Source organism: Ylistrum balloti, unplaced genomic scaffold, assembly GCF_031769215.1.
Source record: "Ylistrum balloti isolate Yb309-2 unplaced genomic scaffold, AGI_CSIRO_Ybal_v1 Utg370136, whole genome shotgun sequence".
Lineage (NCBI taxonomy): Eukaryota > Metazoa > Mollusca > Bivalvia > Pectinida > Pectinidae > Ylistrum > Ylistrum balloti.
Genome location: NW_026782145.1, coordinates 53,590 through 75,373, shown reverse-complemented (window position 1 = coordinate 75,373; position 21,784 = coordinate 53,590). Strand labels below are relative to the sequence as shown.

The window sequence follows — 21,784 nt, the reverse complement described above, 5'->3', positions numbered from 1 at the left end:
GTATACATTCAAACTCAAAGCAATACTGAACATAAGGGTGTACATTCAAACCCAGACCAGTGCTGAACATAAGGGTATACATTCAAACCCAGACCAGTGCTGAACATAAGGGTATACATTCAAACTCAAAGCAATACTGAACATAAGGGTGTACATTCAAACCCAGACCAGTGCTGAACATAAGGGTGTACATTCAAACCCAGACCAGTGCTGAACATAAGGGTATACATTCAAACTCAAAGCAATACTGAACATAAGGGTATACATTCAAACTCAAAGCAATACTGAACATAAGGGCAATACTGAACATAAGGGTATACATTCAAACCCAGAGCAATACTGAACATAAGGGTATACATTCAAACTCAAAGCAATGCTGAACATAAGGGTATACATTCAAACTCAAAACAATACTGAACATAAGGGTATACATTCAAACCCAGACCAGTGCTGAACATAAGGGTGTACATTCAAACTCAAAGCAATACTGAACATAAGGGTGTACATTCAAACTCAAAACAATGCTGAACATAAGGGTGTATATTCCATCCCAGATGTATGCCAATATGGGTTTTTTACATGTAAGGTATAACAACTTCCATGACACCAGATTGTAGATGAGAATATACATGTTGGTATAGTGAAAAAGTCTCTGAGTTTAACCAACAACTTTAATTACAGTGTACTGTACTAGATATATCATTATCTGTTATCAGCAGTTTGATGTGTAGGTAGGGTGGAGATCATTGTTACTAAACTAACAAATGTATTATTCAGGAAACTGTATGAGGAAGCCCTGTATATAATTCTGAAATGATAAAACATAGGAAACCTGATCAGTTGTCAACAGACCACTTCACAGTGACAAAAGCATGCAGGGATGGATGTGTAGTGTTGTAGAAATGTGTAGTGAAATTTCTGGCAATCCTAGGTATCCTTTATAAAGTTTATACATTGAAGGCCCAGAGAAGATAAATGCTTTTGTGAAAAAGTTCATTAAAATTCAAATCAATAAGCATTCATCACTGTCCTTCCTTGTCAACCTTTTAATGTCTGTAAATATATTTACATGTCTATGTGTCCATATTTCTGTAGAGAAAAATTATTGCTTACAAATTATCACATAAGGTTTTCACTTATTCCAACAAACTTACACTTGACTTCTTCTGAAATAAAAAGTTGTTATACAAGATATTTCATGAACTCCAGGACAGATTTTCAAGCCATAACATCACACCACCAATTTCTACGCCTGGTTAGATTTTCATGGTCATCAGACAAGGTTAAAGGTCATAGATCACCTTCCCCGACCTGTTTAGATTTTGATGGTCATCAGACAAGGTTAAAGGTCATAGATCACCTTCCCCGACCTGTTTAGATTTTGATGGTCATCAGACAAGGTTAAAGGACATAGATCACCTTCCCCGACCACATGTTTTAATATAAAAGCTTGTGTACAAGATATCTCATTAACATCTCAGTAGATCAAGTTTAAGAAACAAAGATCAGTAAATGGGTGGTATATCTATGTTAGTCTTTGATCTCTTTGTTTTATTACACTATAACATGAAGTGATGTCCAAGTCTACAGTTTGTGGGATCACAAATTTCAGATATCTATGAAATGTCTTTGTATGAAGAATTGTACATTACATTGATTGTTTATGTTTGATGTTACTCTCAGTTCCTTCTGTGTTTGGTATAATTGGTCTATAAAACATTATTTCAGCACATACATATATATAACAACAGTATCTAAAATCTTCTATATTTCTATGTAAGTATAATACTAGCATTTCTCCCTTGTATGTTACAGAGTGGATGTTACCATACAGAAGGTGTGGATGAAGCTCATGAGTTTGCCAGGCTGAAGCAGTCACTTGAAATGGTGGGATTCTCTCACTTGACACAAAGAAGGTAAGTTACTTGACACAGCCGTGTGTGATATTTATTCAAAACAGTTTGTCTTTGTTAATCTGACTTGCCGAATCTAGGCCATATTTGGGTTATACATTCCTGTAGGTAATAACAAATCCAAATGGAGGGAAATAGAATAGATTAAGAAGTGTATATAATTAGAAAAAAAAATATGTTAAAACGTCCATCCCAAGAACTTTAAATACTACATTATGAAATGACCTGCTGCAAGCACTATTTTCTGTCTTTGTCTGTTGTCTGTCTGTTACACATTGGTTGCCTATTATGTCTACTTTTTAAAGTGTGAAAGGTGATGGTATATTTTAAAACAATATCCTCTTATTATTTGGTATATATGTAGATGTTTAATGATAAACATTATCGTCAACAAATATGATTCTTGTGATCATGAATGTAGGTCAAGGTCATTTCATTTCACAAACTTTAACCTTGGAGCAAATTATTATCAGAAATCAAATTTCTGACAACATGAGTTATTTTGAACCAAAATCTATTGCTTTCCAATATAAGCAGGGTAAACATATTTTACTTTTGTAAAACATTTGAGATATAAACTGTCTTCATCAATTATAGTAAAGAGATAGGTACCAGAAAACTGTTAGATGTTCTGATAAAGTCCTAAAATCAAACTAAAATTTCAGCAGGGATAAAGACCAATCATGTTTAAGGCTGTATGGAACACCTGCATTTTTCTGTCATGTCACTAAGTGTACAGTATTTCCAATATCAATTATGCTATTCTGAACAAAATATCCATTCTGCGTCATATGTTCAGGAAAGGAAAAAGTTAAGGTTGACGAGACAAAAACCTCTTCTGTTTGTGATCAAGTTTATAACGTAATATCATACCCAAACACTGATGGAACATTAATAGGACAATCTGTAGTTTCCATGATTGGTTTAGTTGAACTCATGGATTTCAGTTGTGTATTTTAAAATTACCATAATTTTTTTTCCTGTTACAGAATATTTTGTGTGTTGTCAGCAGTGCTACAGCTTGGAAATATGGAATTCAAAAAGGTGATACATGTGTATGTCAGACACAAAGTGAATGAAAACACTGGCATAATTTTTGAAGAATAGTATAGAGATTAGATTAATGTCTTGGTACATATGTTAATATTTTGAAAGATATGTAACTATATTGTGTTGATAAAATGGTTAGGTGATGTATATGTTATGACAGTAGGTGTACTGATTTCTAGTGTTTATATAATATATAATGTTATATACATATTATGTTGTGTTGATTGTAGAAAGGAGATCAGCACCATGATGAATCAGTTACCATTAAGGACGAAACAACAGTACAGATCATCTCTAGTTTACTAAAGGTAAAAAAGTTGTATACATCTCAAATTTACACTCAATAAAACCACTGTTACATCTATTTTGTGATATTACAACAGGGTGCACCCCCAAATCTGTCTTGTCATTAGGTTATCTACTAAAACAACAAGTGGGCTTATGTTGTGGTTCAGTGTATGGTGCCAACATTTCTCTATTAATGACTTTTTCTCAATGACCAATATCAAGGATACTGATAGTGGACATGTAGCATGCTTGGATGAAGGGCTACCGAGTTTCATTCAAATGAATGACTCACTTTCAAGGTCAGAGGGATCAAAAGTCTTGCAATCAACTTTCTCTCAATAACAAAGAGACTCAGGTTACCGATATTGAGCCTGTAGGATGCTGGGATGAAGGGCTACAAATTTATTCAAAAGTATTATTTTCACTCACTTTCAAGGCCATGGGTTAAACGCCTTGAAATTTTTCATCAACTTCCTCTCAATAACAAAGAGACCCATGGTGCTGATATTGGGCCTGTAGCAATGCTGAGATGAAGGCTACAGCAATTTAATTTGTTTAAGATGAATGACCTTAACCCATTTTCAAGGTCACTGGTGTCAAATGTAGTAAAATCATCCGAAGACTGTCTAGCCTGCCGGGATAAACGGCAACGAAATTTATTCAATTGAATGACCTTACTCCACTTTCAAGGTCTCAAGGGTCAAATATTATAAAATCTTTATGCTGCCCTTTTCCTGTTAACCTAGAGGTAGTTGATCATGGTATTTGTGTGGTTACATGAGTAAGAATTGGACTTTGTAGAAATCAGGTTGATTTACAAAGTTGTATTTAAGATACAGAACAGTAATGCGATACTGACCATCAGGCCTCTTGTTTAGTTTTGCCTGACACCATTTGTTATGTAAATTTCCATGTGTGCATAAGAAAAGGTGTAGTTGAACACAGAATTCAGAAGTTAGTTTATACAAGATTGAGGAAAGTATATATTTTCAAAGTTAATTCACTTATAGTTATAAACATGTTCTTTGTGGTGGCTGTTCAAGTCATATATTAAACAGTATGTAAAATTACATTGCTTTGTACCAGTGAGAGAAATAAAGTATGTGAAATTTAATTGTTTTGTACCAGTGGGAGAAATACAGTATGTAAAGTTACATTATTTTGCTCCAGTGAGAGAAGGATAACTTGAATGATAACAGTGATGTGGTTTAAGTAAGGGAGATACAATATGTAAAGTTATGTTGTTTTGTATCAGTGAAAGAAGGATTACCTTAATGATAACCTTGATGTGGTTTAGGGATAGGTATACAATACGTAAAATTATGTTGTTTTGTACCAGTGAAAGAAGGATTACCTTGATCTGTTTTAGGTGAAAGAGAAAACATTGACAGAAACTCTGACACAAAAGAAAACAACAGCAGGAGGGGAAACTGTGGTCATCAACTACAAAATGGTGGATGTAAGTTGGATGATTTGTTTCTTTTCAAAACTGGATTAACCTTCTCTTTGTATTTATATATGGTTAACTACTGAAAAATGAAGTAGGATGTTATGAATGGAAAAGTTAAGGATTTTACATAAATATATTATACATATAATAATTGTTGTGTTATTGTTTTGTATAGATAGATATTTTTGATACAGACACAAAGTTTTAATTATTAGATACTGCAAAGTTTATTATTTCCTTGAACACATTCTGTGGGTAAAACTTTGGGATTTTTAACACACACTACCAATCCGATGGAGTAAATAAGTATTCATCTTGAAATCTTTAAAGAATGTGGCGAAATGATTTACAGATTTCGTATTTTGTTTGACAGGCTCTAGCTAATAGAGATACCATGGCTAAGTGCCTATATGGTGCTCTGTTTGACTGGATTGTCCTTAAGGTGAATCAGGCCCTGCTAGCCAAGCGACACAACAGTGATCATCAGGTATCGACACACTTTTATTATGGAAAAAGAAAGTAGAAAGGTTGTGTTTAATCATAAACATTGAGTCATTAACGTTTCTTTCTTTGTGGGATCTGAAAGTGTAAGGTGTTATAGTTAGTAAGACTCCATAACATGTAGATTAAATGAATGAATTCTCAGAAAGTCAAGTCTTACAGCTGTAGTATAGGATAACTACTGTATGTTAATTTAAGATTTCCACATTTTTGTTTCAGGGAAATTCGATAGGTGTGTTGGATATATTTGGTTTTGAGGATTTCAAGAAGAACAGTTTTGAACAATTCTGTATTAACTATGCTAACGAGCACCTACAGTATTACTTCAATCAGCACATCTTTAAGTTTGAGCAGGTGAGATACACTTCAGGAGCCACTATACTGTGCCGCTGATGTTCTACTCAGACACATACATTGCAGCAAATATCTTAATGAACTTCATTTGCACAGTTTCTCCCTTCACGATTTTTTGACGCTAAAAATGTTGATTGATCATATTTTTTTGACAATCAATCTTGAAGAGTCATCAAATTTTATTGAACGTCAAAGATTTAACTAACAAAAATAGACAGAAATACAGTTGAGAGAGGTAACTTTCTATTTTATGTATTATGAGTGACTTAATATGTATTTGAATGTTTCACTCATCAAATCTTGTGGTTTACATTGAGCAAATTACAAATTACTTGCTAACCAATCACTAGATATACACTCAGATGGAGGTTTATTTGGTCAGTTGAAGTATAGAGTACTCTTTGGAGTTATTACTGATTTGAATAATGAATTGAATTATTACTTGTGAAGGTGTTGTGGCTCTAGTATTCATTGAGAGTAATTATAATTGCCACAAAGTCATTAAATGAGGAAAATGTGAACATTTAAAACTGGTGTAAAATTCAACATCACATGGAAACAGTAGTGATTGCCAGGTTGTCTTCATCATGAAGGATTTCCTTGTAATACAGTTTGTAACATTGTTTACCACAGGAGGAATACAAGAAGGAGGGGATCCAGTGGAAGAACATTGAGTTTATTGACAATACAGGCTGTCTGGAATTGTTTGCTAACAAGAGTAATGGTTTGTTGTGTCTCCTGGACGACGAATGCAAGTAAGTCCCATCAGGATGTGAAAGGCCACTGCAAATGTAAATGGAGTTACTGCCCTTTATTGATCTTGTTTTATCTGTGTCTTTTATGTATATCTCATGTGTTACTTAATGTTGTGAAATTTTGAATAAATTTCTTTAGATGTCTTATTAAAGTGTCCTATATAAAGTATTGTCTGACATTTGAGCTACCATTAAACCTCCTGTTTTGTCAGTTGATGTTATTATAATGATTAATGGTTTATTCAAACAGCTTTCCGGGTGCCACCAATGAGACACTTCTGGCAAATTTCAATCATCATCACAAAGGCCGACCGTACTATCAGGTTCCTCAGCTGAAGGAAGGGGCATTTGAGATCATGCACTACGCTGGCAAAGTCAAATACCAAGTAAAGGTATGACATTGCTTGATAGTTTGTGTTTAAAGTTTGGTAAGGTGACAAGTGCTTGATATCTGTTTGGTAAGGTGACAAGTGCTTGATATCTGTTTGGTAAGGTGACAAGTGCTTGATATCTGTTTGGTAAGATAACAAGTGCTTGATATCTGTTTGTTAAGGTGACAGGTGCTTGATATCTGTTTGGTAAGGTGACAAGTGCTTGATATCTGTTTGGTAAGGTGACAAGTGCTTGATATCTGTTTGGTAAGGTGACAAGTGATTGATATCTGTTTGGTAAGATAACAAGTGCTTGATATCTGTTTGTTAAGGTGACAGGTGCTTGATATCTGTTTGGTAAGGTGACAAGTGCTTGATATCTGTTTGGTAAGGTGACAAGTGATTGATATCTGTTTGGTAAGGTGACAGGTGCTTGATATCTGTTTGGTAAGGTGACAAGTGCTTGATATCTGTTTGGTAAGGTGACAGGTGCTTGATATCTGTTTGGTAAGGTGACAAGTGCTTGATATCTGTTTGGTAAGGTGACAGGTGCTTGATATCTGTTTGGTAAGGTGACAAGTGCTTGATATCTGTTTGGTAAGGTGACAAGTGCTTGATATCTGTTTGGTAAGGTGACAAGTGATTGATATCTGTTTGGTAAGGTGACAGGTGCTTGATATCTGTTTGGTAAGGTGACAAGTGCTTGATATCTGTTTGGTAAGGTGACAAGTGCTTGATATCTGTTTGGTAAGGTGACAAGTGATTGATATCTGTTTGGTAAGGTGACAGGTGCTTGATATCTGTTTGGTAAGGTGACAAGTGCTTGATATCTGTTTGGTAAGGTGACAGGTGCTTGATATCTGTTTGGTAAGGTGACAAGTGCTTGATATCTGTTTGGTAAGGTGACAGGTGCTTGATATCTGTTTGGTAAGGTGACAAGTGCTTGATATCTGTTTGGTAAGGTGACAGGTGCTTGATATCTGTTTGGTAAGGTGACAAGTGCTTGATATCTGTTTGGTAAGGTGACAGGTGCTTGATATCTGTTTGGTAAGGTGACAAGTGCTTGATATCTGTTTGGTAAGGTGACAAGTGCTTGATATCTGTTTGGTAAGGTGACAAGTGATTGATATCTGTTTGGTAAGGTGACAGGTGCTTGATATCTGTTTGGTAAGGTGACAAGTGCTTGATATCTGTTTGGTAAGGTGACAGGTGCTTGATATCTGTTTGGTAAGGTGACAAGTGCTTGATATCTGTTTGGTAAGGTGACAGGTGCTTGATATCTGTTTGGTAAGGTGACAAGTGCTTGATATCTGTTTGGTAAGGTGACAAGTGATTGATATCTGTTTGGTAAGGTGACAGGTGCTTGATATCTGTTTGGTAAGGTGACAAGTGCTTGATATCTGTTTGGTAAGGTGACAGGTGCTTGATATCTGTTTGGTAAGGTGACAAGTGCTTGATATCTGTTTGGTAAGGTGACAGGTGCTTGATATCTGTTTGGTAAGGTGACAAGTGATTGATATCTGTTTGGTAAGGTGACAAGTGCTTGATATCTGTTTGGTAAGGTGACAGGTGCTTGATATCTGTTTGGTAAGGTGACAGGTGCTTGATATCTGTTTGGTAAGATAACAGGTGCTTGCTATCTGTTTGGTACTGTCCTTTAAGTACAATCAGCCATCCTAGAAAAATTTGTCACAAAAAGCAGATTTAAAAGCATTGTTAATTCACCATCTTAAATAAAAGATAAATACATAAAGACATATACTTTATTTAATTCTTAAGAACTTTTTGTTCACTCTACAGGATTTCAGAGAGAAAAATGGTGACCAGATTAGAATGGACATTGTCAGTGTCCTGAAGAGTAGTAACCTCACATTTGTCAGGGAACTGATGGGTAAGTCAGTGTACTGAAGAGAAGTAACTTAAATTTGTCAGGGAACTGATGGGTATGTCAGTGTACTGAAGAGAAGTAACTTAAATTTGTCAGGGAACTGATGGGTATGTCAGTGTACTGAAGAGAAGTAACTTAAATTTGTCAGAGAACTGATGGGTATGTCAGTGTACTGGATAGTAGTAACGTCACATTTGTCAGGGAACTGATGGGTAAGTCACTGTACTGGATAGTAGTAACTTAAATTTGTCAGAGAACCGATGGGTAAGTCACTGTACTGGATAGTAGTAACGTCACATTTGTTAGAGAACTGATGGATGATTGTTGCATGATTTAAATGAAAGTTACTTTAAAAATGTCCGCTATGTATGAAGTGAAAAGATTTGGGGAAAAAAATACTGTGTTGTTAAGCCATGCTTTTTCTTTCTGAATCACAATACCTGTGTTTATTGTAGGAATTGACCCAGTGGCTGTGCTGAGATGGTCTATAGTGAAGACCCTCGTCAAAAGTGTGTTTGCCTTTATCGCAGAAGGCAAAAAATTCAGAAGCAGGGGAGGTAAGTGTTACATGACTCGTATGAAAATTATTTTGATGATGCCAGCAATGTATGAACAAAAATAAAGATTGAAAAGTTGTCCCAAGTATGAAAAATGTAAACAAAACACCAACAAGAAATGTGTCTGGCTTATTTTCAGAATTAGTCATCTTTACATTTTTATAAAGCCTCATGATTCTACTGAAATGTATTTTCTGTGAAATCACTTATCAAAACAAGGGTACATTTTCTTGATATTTGCAAATATTCCTGAATTTATACTATTTTGATGAGTTAGAGTATGTTCATTTGTTAAAAAAGAATAATGATAAAAGTAAATAAATTATGTTCACCAGTTTACAACGTTTGTATTGTAGTAATTTCAGCTACAGAATCATTAAAGCTGATGATTAATATTGTTATCACTTCACAGTTGAAATTGCTTGGCTTAGCTATTTTTTAATCTGTTCTTGGAGAATAGGAATAAGATTAGATTATGTTTGTATATAAATATCTTCAGTATTAAACAATAATAAACAAAGAACTTTTCCAAAGTAGACCTGATTTGCTTGAGATATTGGATGAAGTGGCCTGTTTTTTGGGAGGAACTGCCTCTACATACACAAAATTCAGCATTTTCATTTTTCTTTACACTGATTTTACTTGGTGATGAATTTGCTTTGGTGTAACAAAGTGTGTTTGTCTATGTAGGCCAGAAATCCAGTGCATCTATGAAGAATCGGCGCCACTCCGACTACATAATGCCAGAAGCCTTGGCTGCCAGTGAAAACCTTCTCAAGTATGTTTTTCTTTGGTATTCCCTTACATATACCCAATCAGATCTTGTATTTAAAGATGGCTTCACTTTTGTACAAATAATTATGAGAATTTCCTTTTTCATCCACCTCTGCATATCTTTTATTTATCTATCCTTGTCGCTATGGAAGTTCTGTGAATCCATCCGTAATATCCTGAAATCAAACACTTCTGTGGCCTGTGTGCTTTGCTACCTTAGTTCACATCATTGATATCTGATTTACTTTCTATAGTTAGTCTGGAGCATTTCTGATTCACTGTTAAAAAAACTTTGATCATTTACTGGCAAATTTCACACTAATGCCGAAGTTGAGCTTCTTTTCTTGCAGTTGAGTTTAAAGTTAAACTTTGAAATAAAAAAATAAAATTTCATTTGTGAAAATGTTTGACTTATGTGTTTACCTGCATATCAGAAATGCTTCAGAATTGACACATTCACTGTGCACTGTTAGGTGACGCTGGATGTCAGTGCTTGTCTCAGTACATTTAGCTCGATGTTCTAAAGTCAAATTGATCATCTCAAATCCTACGCTTAATTTACCTATTTTACCTGATTTATCAAGTGAGTTTTCTTCTGATGTTACACGATAGAAAAGAATCGCTCAGTATGTTAGCTATGTAAATCTTGAAAGAACCGAAAAATGTAATTCTATAAGAACAGAACTTGGAGATTTTTGAATTCACATTTTTATTTGAAATAGTGTTTATCAGTAGTTTTTATAGATGAGAAAATGTATGCATAAACTAAAATATGAAAAGTAAGAGGTGATTAAAAGAATGATGAGAGTAGTTGTAATATATCATTCCCTTAGGAAGTGGATGTACATTCGAAAATAGTCGTCAACTGGAGTAGTTATCCATATTCCTTTAGTTAGTGGATGTACATTGGAGACGTAAATTGAAGTAGCATTTTTTATTTCACAAGCTTGTTAAGTTCATGTCCTCTTTTTGTTTTAAGATTCTACACAATTGCTAGGACGATGAAAGTGTTAAGGAAAATTCAGTAAGCCTGCTCTCTGTTTAGAAAGCTTGTGATTTGGACAGATATGGAGCATGATATTTTATGCTGTTAAATGGTGTTGCCTGGCTCTTGTTCAGCAGCATATGATATCTTTTTAAATATATCTGGTTGTTGTTTTTGTTTTTTTTTTCTTAATAGTTTTTTAATATGAATGAATTTCAATTTAATAGTTCTTGTCGTGATCTTTTGTGTGTTCTCTTGTAATATAATAATTTCATTTTTTTGCATCCAAGGCACTAAATTCAAATCTTTTTGGAATACTTCAAACCTCATGTTTAGTGTTTGTTTTTTTTTTATTTTTTACTTTTAATTATCATTATTTTGCAGTAATCTTAGTGCCAGGTTTATGTACAGTAAAACTCTACTTATTCAAACTTGTATTGCTCATCAAACTGGTCAATTAGTCCCGACTGTATCCTTAAATATCTAGTTTACTCTCAGATTCTTTGAGTCGTTATTCCTCAAATTACCCCGCATTCCTGGAACTATTTTACGGAATGGCACATACTAACGGGTAGAACATGGTGATTAAGTAAAGACTATTTACTTGGTATATTTGTTTATCAGTTGTTTAAATGGATTGGGTTGATAACACATTGGTTTCATGTAAGTATAGGTACACACAGATATGTTTATGTCAAGATAGTTCCCACTTTTACTGTTATTGGATCAAGTTAACCTACTTATAGCTGAAAAGTTTTCAAGTATGCTGCTTTTCCTTGTGATATGATGACTATATATTGATTATTCAACAATATTATATTTTATGCTGAAAGTTCTTTTTTACATATGCTAAGTGTTAGAAACCGTCATCCTTAGTGACATGCTTTCTGTGTTATATTGAAAATACTGCAGTAAGCAGATATGCTACTGTAATGCTGTGAATTTGTGGGTTTTTTTTTACATTTCTCAAGTTAAAATTTTAGACAAATCAAAATAATAAGTTAATCCAAAACTTATTAGAAAGAATAGTTATAACTTTGAATGGTCAATGGTGTATTGGATAAATCATTTACTGACACAGTTTGTTGGTACCTGAGGATTTATAACCAACCTCTGGTTCTCGAATACCCCGTATTCCCAAACTATTGACATGGTACGGAGAAGTTCGACTTTGCAGAGTTTTACTGTAATTGTTTTCATGTAAAATGATGACAATGAAACAGATTAGATTTTTATTGGAATGGAAAGCAATCCTATAAGCTTATCTGTAGTCGCTTATATCATATTCAGACATAAGCAGGCCAAAGTGATACTCTGAATGCACTTTTTGGTAACATTTGAAACACTTTGAATTTGAAGATTCCTCACATTAACTTCACTTCCAAATCTTGAAATTTTTTGTTGTATCAATCTCTATGACTATCAATAGAACATCTCTAGTAAGGTCTTTTTCCAGGTGGTTAAGTATGATGCTGAACAAACATAGAATATATTTCAGATATAAGGGCAGTAGTTAATGTAAAACCAGACTAGTTATCAGTAATTATAGGGGGCATTGTAATTGATGCAATATTGGATCACAATATGTCACACACTGCAATCAGTATTTCCTTGTGAATCTTAACCAAACCTTTGTAATGGAATGATGGTAGACTAGCCACATCAACACTCTCGTTTTGGTATTCTGCCACATACTTCTCTTTTAATGAACCTTTCCCAATGTTTCTTGATCCAACTGCTTTTGAAACGAGAGTGTTGATATTTTACTTTTCTGCTTTTGTAATATACTCACAGCATAATCTCCCTTTGTCTCTTACATTTCCTGTTAGTGTCCACAGTGAGAGTTACCACCGTCACCAAGCCTTCTCTGGGCAGCGGTCTCTTTCCCCCCTGCATGAACACCAATATTTTGCATGTACTGTTGACACATTTGAGGATGGATGTTCTGATGATGATGCTGACGATGACATCTTCATCCGATCTTTGGATTATGTCACTGATGAAAAAGGCGACCTTGTCTTGACGAGTCCTGTGGAACTTTACTTACCTGAATCTGCCAAACTCATCCGCCGCTCAACAAAAATCATTCTGTATGTTTTAACCCACACTGTCAAAAAATGGGATGGTTTCCTAAAAATGTACTTTCACACGTGTGTGTATTAGATGGCTATTTTCTTATAGACATAAGGCATATAGAAGTAAGTAAGAATCTCTATACTAAAACTTGCTGCATATATTCACAATTTCCGCACTCTCATAAAGTCTGTCTTAGCTTGAAAGGATGTCTATACACTTATATAGATTCATATCAAGAATTACATATTCAAGAAATAATTATTTTATTTCAGTTACATGTAGTTAAAATTCTCATCATTTTCAAAACTGAATTTAGTACAGATTTTTTTATTATAGATGTGTAAATGCTTCAGTTACATTATCTTTTTACTCCAAGGTCAAGTGTGTTTTGTTGTTGGGGTTCAGCATAGGTTTCTGTTTAGATTTTGATATGAAGACTTTTAATTTAGAACTCATTAACACAAATATTAAAAGAAAATAAAACATCATGGGGAATGATAAGGGAGAAGTTGGTAGGGGAGAAGTAAATTGAAGCGAGGTGGATAAGGGAGTGGTAGATGGGACAGTGGTAGATTGGGGAGTGCTTGATAGGACAGAAATAGATAGGACAGAAGGGAGTTGTTGATAGGGGAAGGGGCCATAAAGGTGTGGTAGAGAGGGGAACGGTAGATAGGAGAGGTTGATAAAGGAATGGTAAAAAAGGAAGTGGAAGAATAGGGGAGTAGTAGACAGAGGAGTGATAAATAAGGGATTTGTAAATAGGAGAGGATGTCAATCCAGCAATCTGTCAGTGAGCTAAGTTGCCCAGAGTAAAAGATTATTGTCTTTTCTAATTGTTATGAAATGATCTGTACACAGGAAAGGTAAATGCTTGCATTTTGTTCTTTCTTTTAATGATTTCTTTAGAAGTTATGCCCTTTTTATGTTAATGCTTATACAGATTCACAGTTTCAGTTTCCACTACTTTTGAATTTACACACGTACATGAAACTCTTGCAAAATAAATTAGATTTCATACAAATTTTTAACAGCAATATGAATTATGTTATTATTTCATGGTATTGTTTAGTTTATAAAACCAACAGTGTATATCTATCAGTATCCACATAAGATATACCATCTGTATGACATCTATGCTGACCTTCTACAACTCTCATGAAAATATAGTCTAGCATGCCTTTACAATTTTAGAAATCTCAATTTTGTTTGTTTTTCAGTAGAAGCATTGTAGAAATTTTTGATTGGTCAATGTGTTTAGTTGCATGGACTCTCAGAATTGTGAGAGTTGTTCCTGAGACAGCTTGTGTTTATGATATTTACCATTCATGACAATCACCTGTGTTTGTGGTATTTACCATTGATGACAATCACCTGTGTTTGTGGTATTTACCATTCATGACAATCACCTGTGTTTGTTTGTGTTATTTACCTTCTATGACAATCACCTGTGTTTGTTTGTGGTATTTACCATTCATGACAATCACCTGTGTTTGTGGTATTTACCATTCATGACAATCACCTGTGTTTGTGGTATTTACCATTCATGACAATCACCTGTGTTTGTGGTATTTACCATTCATGACAATCACCTGTGTTTGTGGTATTTACCATTCATGACAATCACCTGTGTTTGTGGTATTTACCATTCATGACAATCACCTGTGTTTGTGGTATATACCATTCATTACAATCACCTGTGTTTGTGGTATTTACCATTCATTACAATCACCTGTGTTTGTGTTATTTACCATTCATGACAATCACCTGTGTTTGTGGTATTTACCATTCATGACAATCACCTGTGTTTGTGTTATTTACCATTCATGACAATCACCTGTGTTTGTTTGTGTTATTTACCATTCATGACAATCACATGTGTTTGTGGTATTTACCATTCATGACAATCACCTGTGTTTGTTTGTGTTATTTACCATTCATGACAATCACATGTGTTTGTGGTATTCACCATTCATGACAATCACCTGTGTTTATGATATTTACCATTCATGACAATCTCCTGTGTTTGTGGTATTTACCATTGATGACAGTCACCTGTGTTTGTGGTATTTACCATTCATGACAATCACCTGTGTTTGTGGTATTTACCATTCATGATAGTCACCTGTGTTTGTGGTATTTACCATTCATGACAATCACCTGTGTTTGTGGTATTTACCATTCATGACAATCACCTGTGTTTGTGGTATTTACCATTCATGACAATCACCTGTGTTTGTGGTATTTACCATTCATGACAATCACCTGTGTTTGTGGTATTTACCATTCATGACAATCACCTGTGTTTGTGGTATTTACCATTCATGACAATCACCTGTGTTTGTGGTATTTACCATTCATGATAGTCACCTGTGTTTGTGGTATTTACCATTCATGACAATCACCTGTGTTTGTGGAATTTACCATTCATGATAGTCACCTGTGTTTGTGGTATTTACCATTCATGACAATCACCTGTGTTTGTGGTATTTACCATTCATGACAATCACCTTTGTTTGTTTGTGGTATTTACCATTGATGACAATCACCTGTGTTTGTGGTATTTACTATTGGTGACAATCACCTGTGTTTGTGGTATTTACCATTCATGACAATCACCTGTGTTTGTGGTATTTACCATTCATGACAATCACCTGTGTTTGTGGTATTTACCATTCATGACAATCACCTGTGTTTGTGGTATTGACCATTCATGACAATCACCTGTGTTTGTGGTATTTTCCATTCATGACAATCACCTGTGTTTGTGGTATTTACCATTCATGACAATCACCTGTGTTTGTGGTATTTACCATTCATGACAATCACCTGTGTTTGTGGTATTTACCATTCATGACAATCACCTGTGTTTGTGGTATTTACCATTCATGACAATCACCTGTGTTTGTGGTATTTACCATTCATGACAATCATGTGTGTTTGTTTGTGGTATTTACCATTCATGACAATCACCTGTGTTTGTGGTATTTACCATTCATGACAATCACCTGTGTTTGTGGTATTTACCATTCATGACAATCACCTGTGTTTGTGGTATTTACCATTCATGACAATCACCTGTGTTTGTGGTATTTACCATTCATGACAATCACCTGTGTTTGTGGTATTTACCATTCATGACAATCACCTGTGTTTGTGGTATTTACCATTGATGTCAATTACCTGTGTTTGTGATATTTACCATTCATGACAATCACCTGTGTTTGTGGTATTTACCATTCATGACAATCACCTGTGTTTGTGGTATTTACCATTCATGACAATCACCTGTGTTTGTGGTATTTACCATTCATGACAATCACCTGTGTTTGTGGTATTGACCATTCATGACAATCACCTGTGTTTGTGGTATTTTCCATTCATGACAATCACCTGTGTTTGTGGTATTTACCATTCATGACAATCACCTGTGTTTGTGGTATTTACCATTCATGACAATCACCTGTGTTTGTGGTATTTACCATTCATGACAATCACCTGTGTTTGTGGTATTTACCATTCATGACAATCACCTGTGTCACCTGTGTTTGTGTTATTTACCATTCATGACAATCACCTGTGTTTGTGGTATTTACCATTCATGACAATCACCTGTGTTTGTGGTATTTACCATTCATGACAATCACCTGTGTTTGTGGTATTTACCATTCATGACAATCACCTGTGTTTGTGGTATTTACCATTCATGACAATCACCTGTGTTTGTGGTATTTACCATTCATGACAATCACCTGTGTTTGTGGTATTTACCATTCATGACAATCACCTGTATTTGTGGTATTTACCATTCATGACAATCACCTGTGTTTGTGTCATTTACCATTCATGACAATCACCTGTGTTTGTGGTATTGACCATTCATGACAATCACCTGTGTTTGTGGTATTGACCATTCATGACAATCACCTGTGTTTGTGGTATTTACCATTCATGACAATCACCTGTGTTTGTGTCATTTACCATTCATGACAATCACCTGTATTTGTGGTATTTACCATTCATGACAATCACCTGTGTTTGTGGTATTTACCATTCATGACAATCACCTGTGTTTGTGGTATTTACCATTCATGACAATCACCTGTGTTTGTGGTATTTACCATTCATGACAATCACCTTTGTTTGTTTGTGGTATTTACCATTCATGACAATCACCTGTGTTTGTGGTATTTACCATTCATGACAATCACCTGTATTTGTGGTATTGACCATTCATGACAATCACCTGTGTTTGTGGTATTTACCATTCATGACAATCACCTGTGTTTGTGGTATTGACCATTCATGACAATCACCTGTGTTTGTGGTATTTACCATTCATGACAATCACCTGTGTTTGTGTTATTTACCATTCATGACAATCATGTGTGTTTGTGTTATTTACCATTCATGACAATCATGTGTGTTTGTGGTATTTACCATTCATGACAATCATGTGTGTTTGTGGTATTTACCATTCATGACAATCACCTGTGTTTGTGGTATTTACCATTCATGACAATCACCTGTGTTTGTGGTATTTACCATTCATGACAATCACCTGTGTTTGTGGTATTTACCATTCATGACAATCATGTGTGTTTGCTTATGATGTCCATATCTTATCATGACATTTATCTTACTTGCTTTTGATATTTCTGACATGAACAAGTTGATACAAAAGTATGAGTAAAGTCATGTGATATGTGATCACTACATGATGCTGTTTGTGTGAGGTAATGCTTGACTGAAGAAATAACCTGATACCAAGTGGAGAAAGGAAGTATTAATAAATATTGTCATGCCCAACTTTGAGGAAGTGGCCATAGAATTAGGAATGAAGTATTAAGTATTTCTCTGTGTGAAATTTTCACTAAATAAAGCTATCAGTTTAACTGTCTACAGATCTGATAGTTAGGTCCATAGGTCAGCTATAAACTCTAACTTAGATATGGTAATCTTTAAAAGCATCATGCTTTCTGCAAGTCTTGATGTTGTAGTGGATTAAGTATGAGTGGTGTCATTCTGATTTTCGTTACTTTCAGAACAATGAACTGTATTAACAATAATTGGAAATATTTTCATTAGAATGTGAATATATTATATTTTGATATGTTGGTATTTCAGGAAAAACAAGTCATTCCGGCCAAAGCCCAAACCACCTACAGTAAGTTGATAATAATCACCTGTGTATGTATATTTATGTTCATTGGCAAGATGCTTGTTGATGATGGAAAGAAGTACATTATATATATGTTGGTTTCCATAGAAGTAGATTTCTAAGTAAATTTTTGCTATGATTAAACTGAGCAAGTGTTGTGTTAAGTGATCTGTAGTGTTAGATATTTTGGACAGCTGTTAGTAAACCTGATGGTTTTGTTGTTGTTGTTGTTATACTTGTTCTTATTTGAAAATGTGACATTACATAATTGGATTGACTTAGATTTACATTTCCAGTGTCTTTCTTTAACAGACAATGCTTACCCTTCTTGAACACCTGGTCTTCTTTTGTTTTTTCTGAGGTCTTTTCATAAATCCTTTCTTTTTTCTTGTTTTGTCTGTGTGTTAATGAGTTTTGAGTGTGGATAACTTGTTGCTTCTGAATGAGTGACTTATTTGAAGGGCTGGAAGGAGTTTCCTTTGTACTGTTAAGGTTTCTGTAAAGTTTTAATTAACCATGCAGATTTGTGATACTTTGAGAATATTTTGGTACAGATGCTGAGGGACATAAAGACACTGAAGCAGATAGCCAATCGTACTATCTATGGGCGAGGCAGCAGGGACGGCAATAGAAAAGCGATGGCTAGTGTCAGCGCTCAGTTTACGGTCAGTTCAAGACATGTGCTAAAACTCATGTGTCCTATGATTTATAAACAGTTGCTGCTTCATTTTTTCTGATTATTTTCAAAATAATAGCTTTCAGTCTGAAGTATAGCAGTTAATCTATATATTTGAACTATTCTGTAGAGATGATTACGTTTGGTCTAGGAAATGATCCAATTCTTACCCTTTACAAATCATATTGATGGTAAATTTTGTTTCACACTATATATATACTCTCAAGGAAGAAAAGTCAAGGAAAAAAACAATTTTCCATGCTGCTAAGAAATGTTGGAATAAAGTACAAATGTGAAATAGAAATAGAATTTTAAACCATAGAGACTCTATATTATTGCCTGTAATAATGACTGAATCCTTATTTCAGTGGTCTTTACATCGTCTGATGGCTACGCTGAACCAGGCAAATCCGTTCTTTATCCGGTGTATAAAGTCAAACCCAGACAAGGTAATAGCATGTATTTTACAAAGCTTTTTAAGTTTAGTAAAGGAAGGAAAGAGCAGACTAGTGGTTATAGTAAAATTTATTATAAAGTTTAAATTTTATTCTGATACTTCTGAATTGGTGTCTGGAAACACTAAGTAGTCTGTGTATATGAGATATGAATCTTATATTTCTTGGAATACAAAACTGGTAGATTTCTGCAGTGAATATTGTTTTGAAGGCACTTAAGTAGTGATATTTAATTACATTTAATATTATGCAACCAGTACCTCTATAATTTTTTCTTTTTGAGGAGATGGGTGTGAGGGGATTGTTGTACTAGACATACTAACCATGTTTTACTTCCAGGCACCCTGTGTGTTTGATGATGCCATGGTACTACGACAGCTCAGGTACACTGGAATGTTAGCTACTGTAAAGATCAGACAGTCTGGATACAATTACAGGCTCACATTTGATGTAAGTGTAGACTATCTTGCTAGAAAGCAAATATAGGCAGTCCCAACTATAACACAAGCACAGACAGTCCCAACTATAACATAAGCACAGACAGCCCCAACTATAACACAAGCACAGACAGTCCCAACTATAACACAAGCACAGACAGTCCCAACTATAACACAAGCACAGACAGTCCCAACTATAACACAAGCACAGACAGCCCCAACTATAACACAAGCACAGACAGTCCCAACTATAACACAAGCACAGACAGCCCCAACTATAACACAAGCACAGACAGTCCCAACTATAACACAAGCACAGACAGTCCCAACTATAACACAAGCACAGACAGTCCCAACTATAACACAAGCACAGACAGCCCCAACTATAACACAAGCACAGACAGTCCCAACTATAACACAAGCACAGACAGTCCCAACTATAACACAAGCACAGACAGTCCCAACTATAACACAAGCACAGACAGTCCCAACTATAACACAAGCACAGTCAGTCCCAACTATAACACAAGCACAGACAGTAACACACAAGCACAGACAGTCCCAACTATAACACAACAGTCCCAAATATAACAGACAGTCCCAACTATAACACAAGCACAGACAGTCCCAACTATAACACAAGCACAGACAGTCCCAACTGTAATATAACACAAGCACAGACAGTCCCAAATATAACATAAGTACAGTCAGTCCCAATTATAACACAAGCACAGACAGTCCCAACTATAACACAAGCACAGACAGTCCCAACTGTAATATAAGCACAGACAGTCCCAAATATAACATAAGTACAGTCAGTCCCAATTATAACACAAGCACAGACAGTCCCAACTATAACACAAGCACAGACAGTCCCAACTATAACATAAGCACAGACAGTCCCAACTATAACACAAGCACAGACAGTCCCAACTATAACATAAGCACAGACAGTCCCAACTATAACACAAGCACAGACAGTCCCAACTGTAATATAAGCACAGACAGTCCCAAATATAACATAAGTACAGTCAGTCCTACATTCAACCAAAGTACAGACAATCTCACTTGTAACACCACCATGTATAGGACTTCCTACCTGTAATAGGCAGTCCCACCACCATGTATAGGACTTCCTACCTGTAATAGGCAGTCCCACCACCATGTATAGGACTTCTTACCTGTAATAGGCAGTCCCACCACCATGTATAGGACTTCTTACCTGTAATAGGCAGTCCCACCACCATGTATAGGACTTCTTACCTGTAATAGGCAGTCCCACCACCATGTATAACACAAGTAATGTTTGTATGAAGAGTTACAGGCTATTTAGACTATAGCATGAAGAACATGAAGTATTTAGGCACTCCAGAACTTTTAATTTAGTATAGGTAATTATGAGTCATCAGCCTATTTTCAATCAGTAGAAATATTAAATATGCAAAAGGATAGATGAAATTTCAGTATACATTCTTTTACTAATACTGAATGTATATTTTTGAACTACAGGAATTCATCCAGATGTATAAAATATTATTGCCAAAAGGCCTGCTTAGTTCCAAGGAAGATGTGAAGGCTTTTCTGGAAGACAGACATCTGAACAGTGAACACTACCAAATAGGCATTACTAAGGTGAGTTTAAAGTACAGGGTAAATATTGATGACATAGTATATGGTAAATATTGATGACATAGGATAGGGTAAATATTGATGACATAGTATAGGGTAAATATTGATGACATAGTATATGGTAAACATTGATGACATAGTATACGGTAAACATTGGTGACATAGTATACGGTAAATATTGATGACATAGTATACGGTAAATATTGATGACATAGTATACGGTAAATATTGATGGCATAGTATACGGTAAATATTGATGACATAGTATACGGTAAATATTGATGACACAGTATAGGGTAAATATTGATGACACAGTATACGGTAAATATTGATGGCATAGTATAGGGTAAATATTGATGACATAGTATACGGTAAACATTGATGACATAGTATACGGTAAATATTGATGAAATAATAATATTGAATGAATAACCAAAAATTGACAAGACATTTTGTTATTTGTTTAT

At 34.9% G+C, this 21,784-nt stretch overlaps 1 protein-coding gene across 1 annotated transcript in view; it reads left to right on the top strand.

The window, feature by feature from the left end:
• Window positions 1-21,784, top strand: part of LOC132550612 (unconventional myosin-IXa-like) — a 101,688-nt gene that overhangs the window by 37,954 nt on the left and 41,950 nt on the right. Inside the window, exons 5-21 of the mRNA XM_060214703.1 lie at window positions 1,816-1,916; window positions 2,903-2,957; window positions 3,194-3,271; window positions 4,621-4,710; window positions 5,075-5,188; window positions 5,422-5,556; window positions 6,190-6,311; window positions 6,562-6,703; window positions 8,483-8,573; window positions 9,026-9,127; window positions 9,818-9,905; window positions 12,725-12,976; window positions 18,087-18,126; window positions 18,675-18,785; window positions 19,165-19,245; window positions 19,591-19,701; window positions 21,198-21,320. Coding sequence (XP_060070686.1) covers window positions 1,816-1,916; window positions 2,903-2,957; window positions 3,194-3,271; window positions 4,621-4,710; window positions 5,075-5,188; window positions 5,422-5,556; window positions 6,190-6,311; window positions 6,562-6,703; window positions 8,483-8,573; window positions 9,026-9,127; window positions 9,818-9,905; window positions 12,725-12,976; window positions 18,087-18,126; window positions 18,675-18,785; window positions 19,165-19,245; window positions 19,591-19,701; window positions 21,198-21,320 — 1,836 coding nt within the window. The remainder of the gene's footprint in view (window positions 1-1,815; window positions 1,917-2,902; window positions 2,958-3,193; window positions 3,272-4,620; window positions 4,711-5,074; window positions 5,189-5,421; window positions 5,557-6,189; window positions 6,312-6,561; window positions 6,704-8,482; window positions 8,574-9,025; window positions 9,128-9,817; window positions 9,906-12,724; window positions 12,977-18,086; window positions 18,127-18,674; window positions 18,786-19,164; window positions 19,246-19,590; window positions 19,702-21,197; window positions 21,321-21,784) is intronic.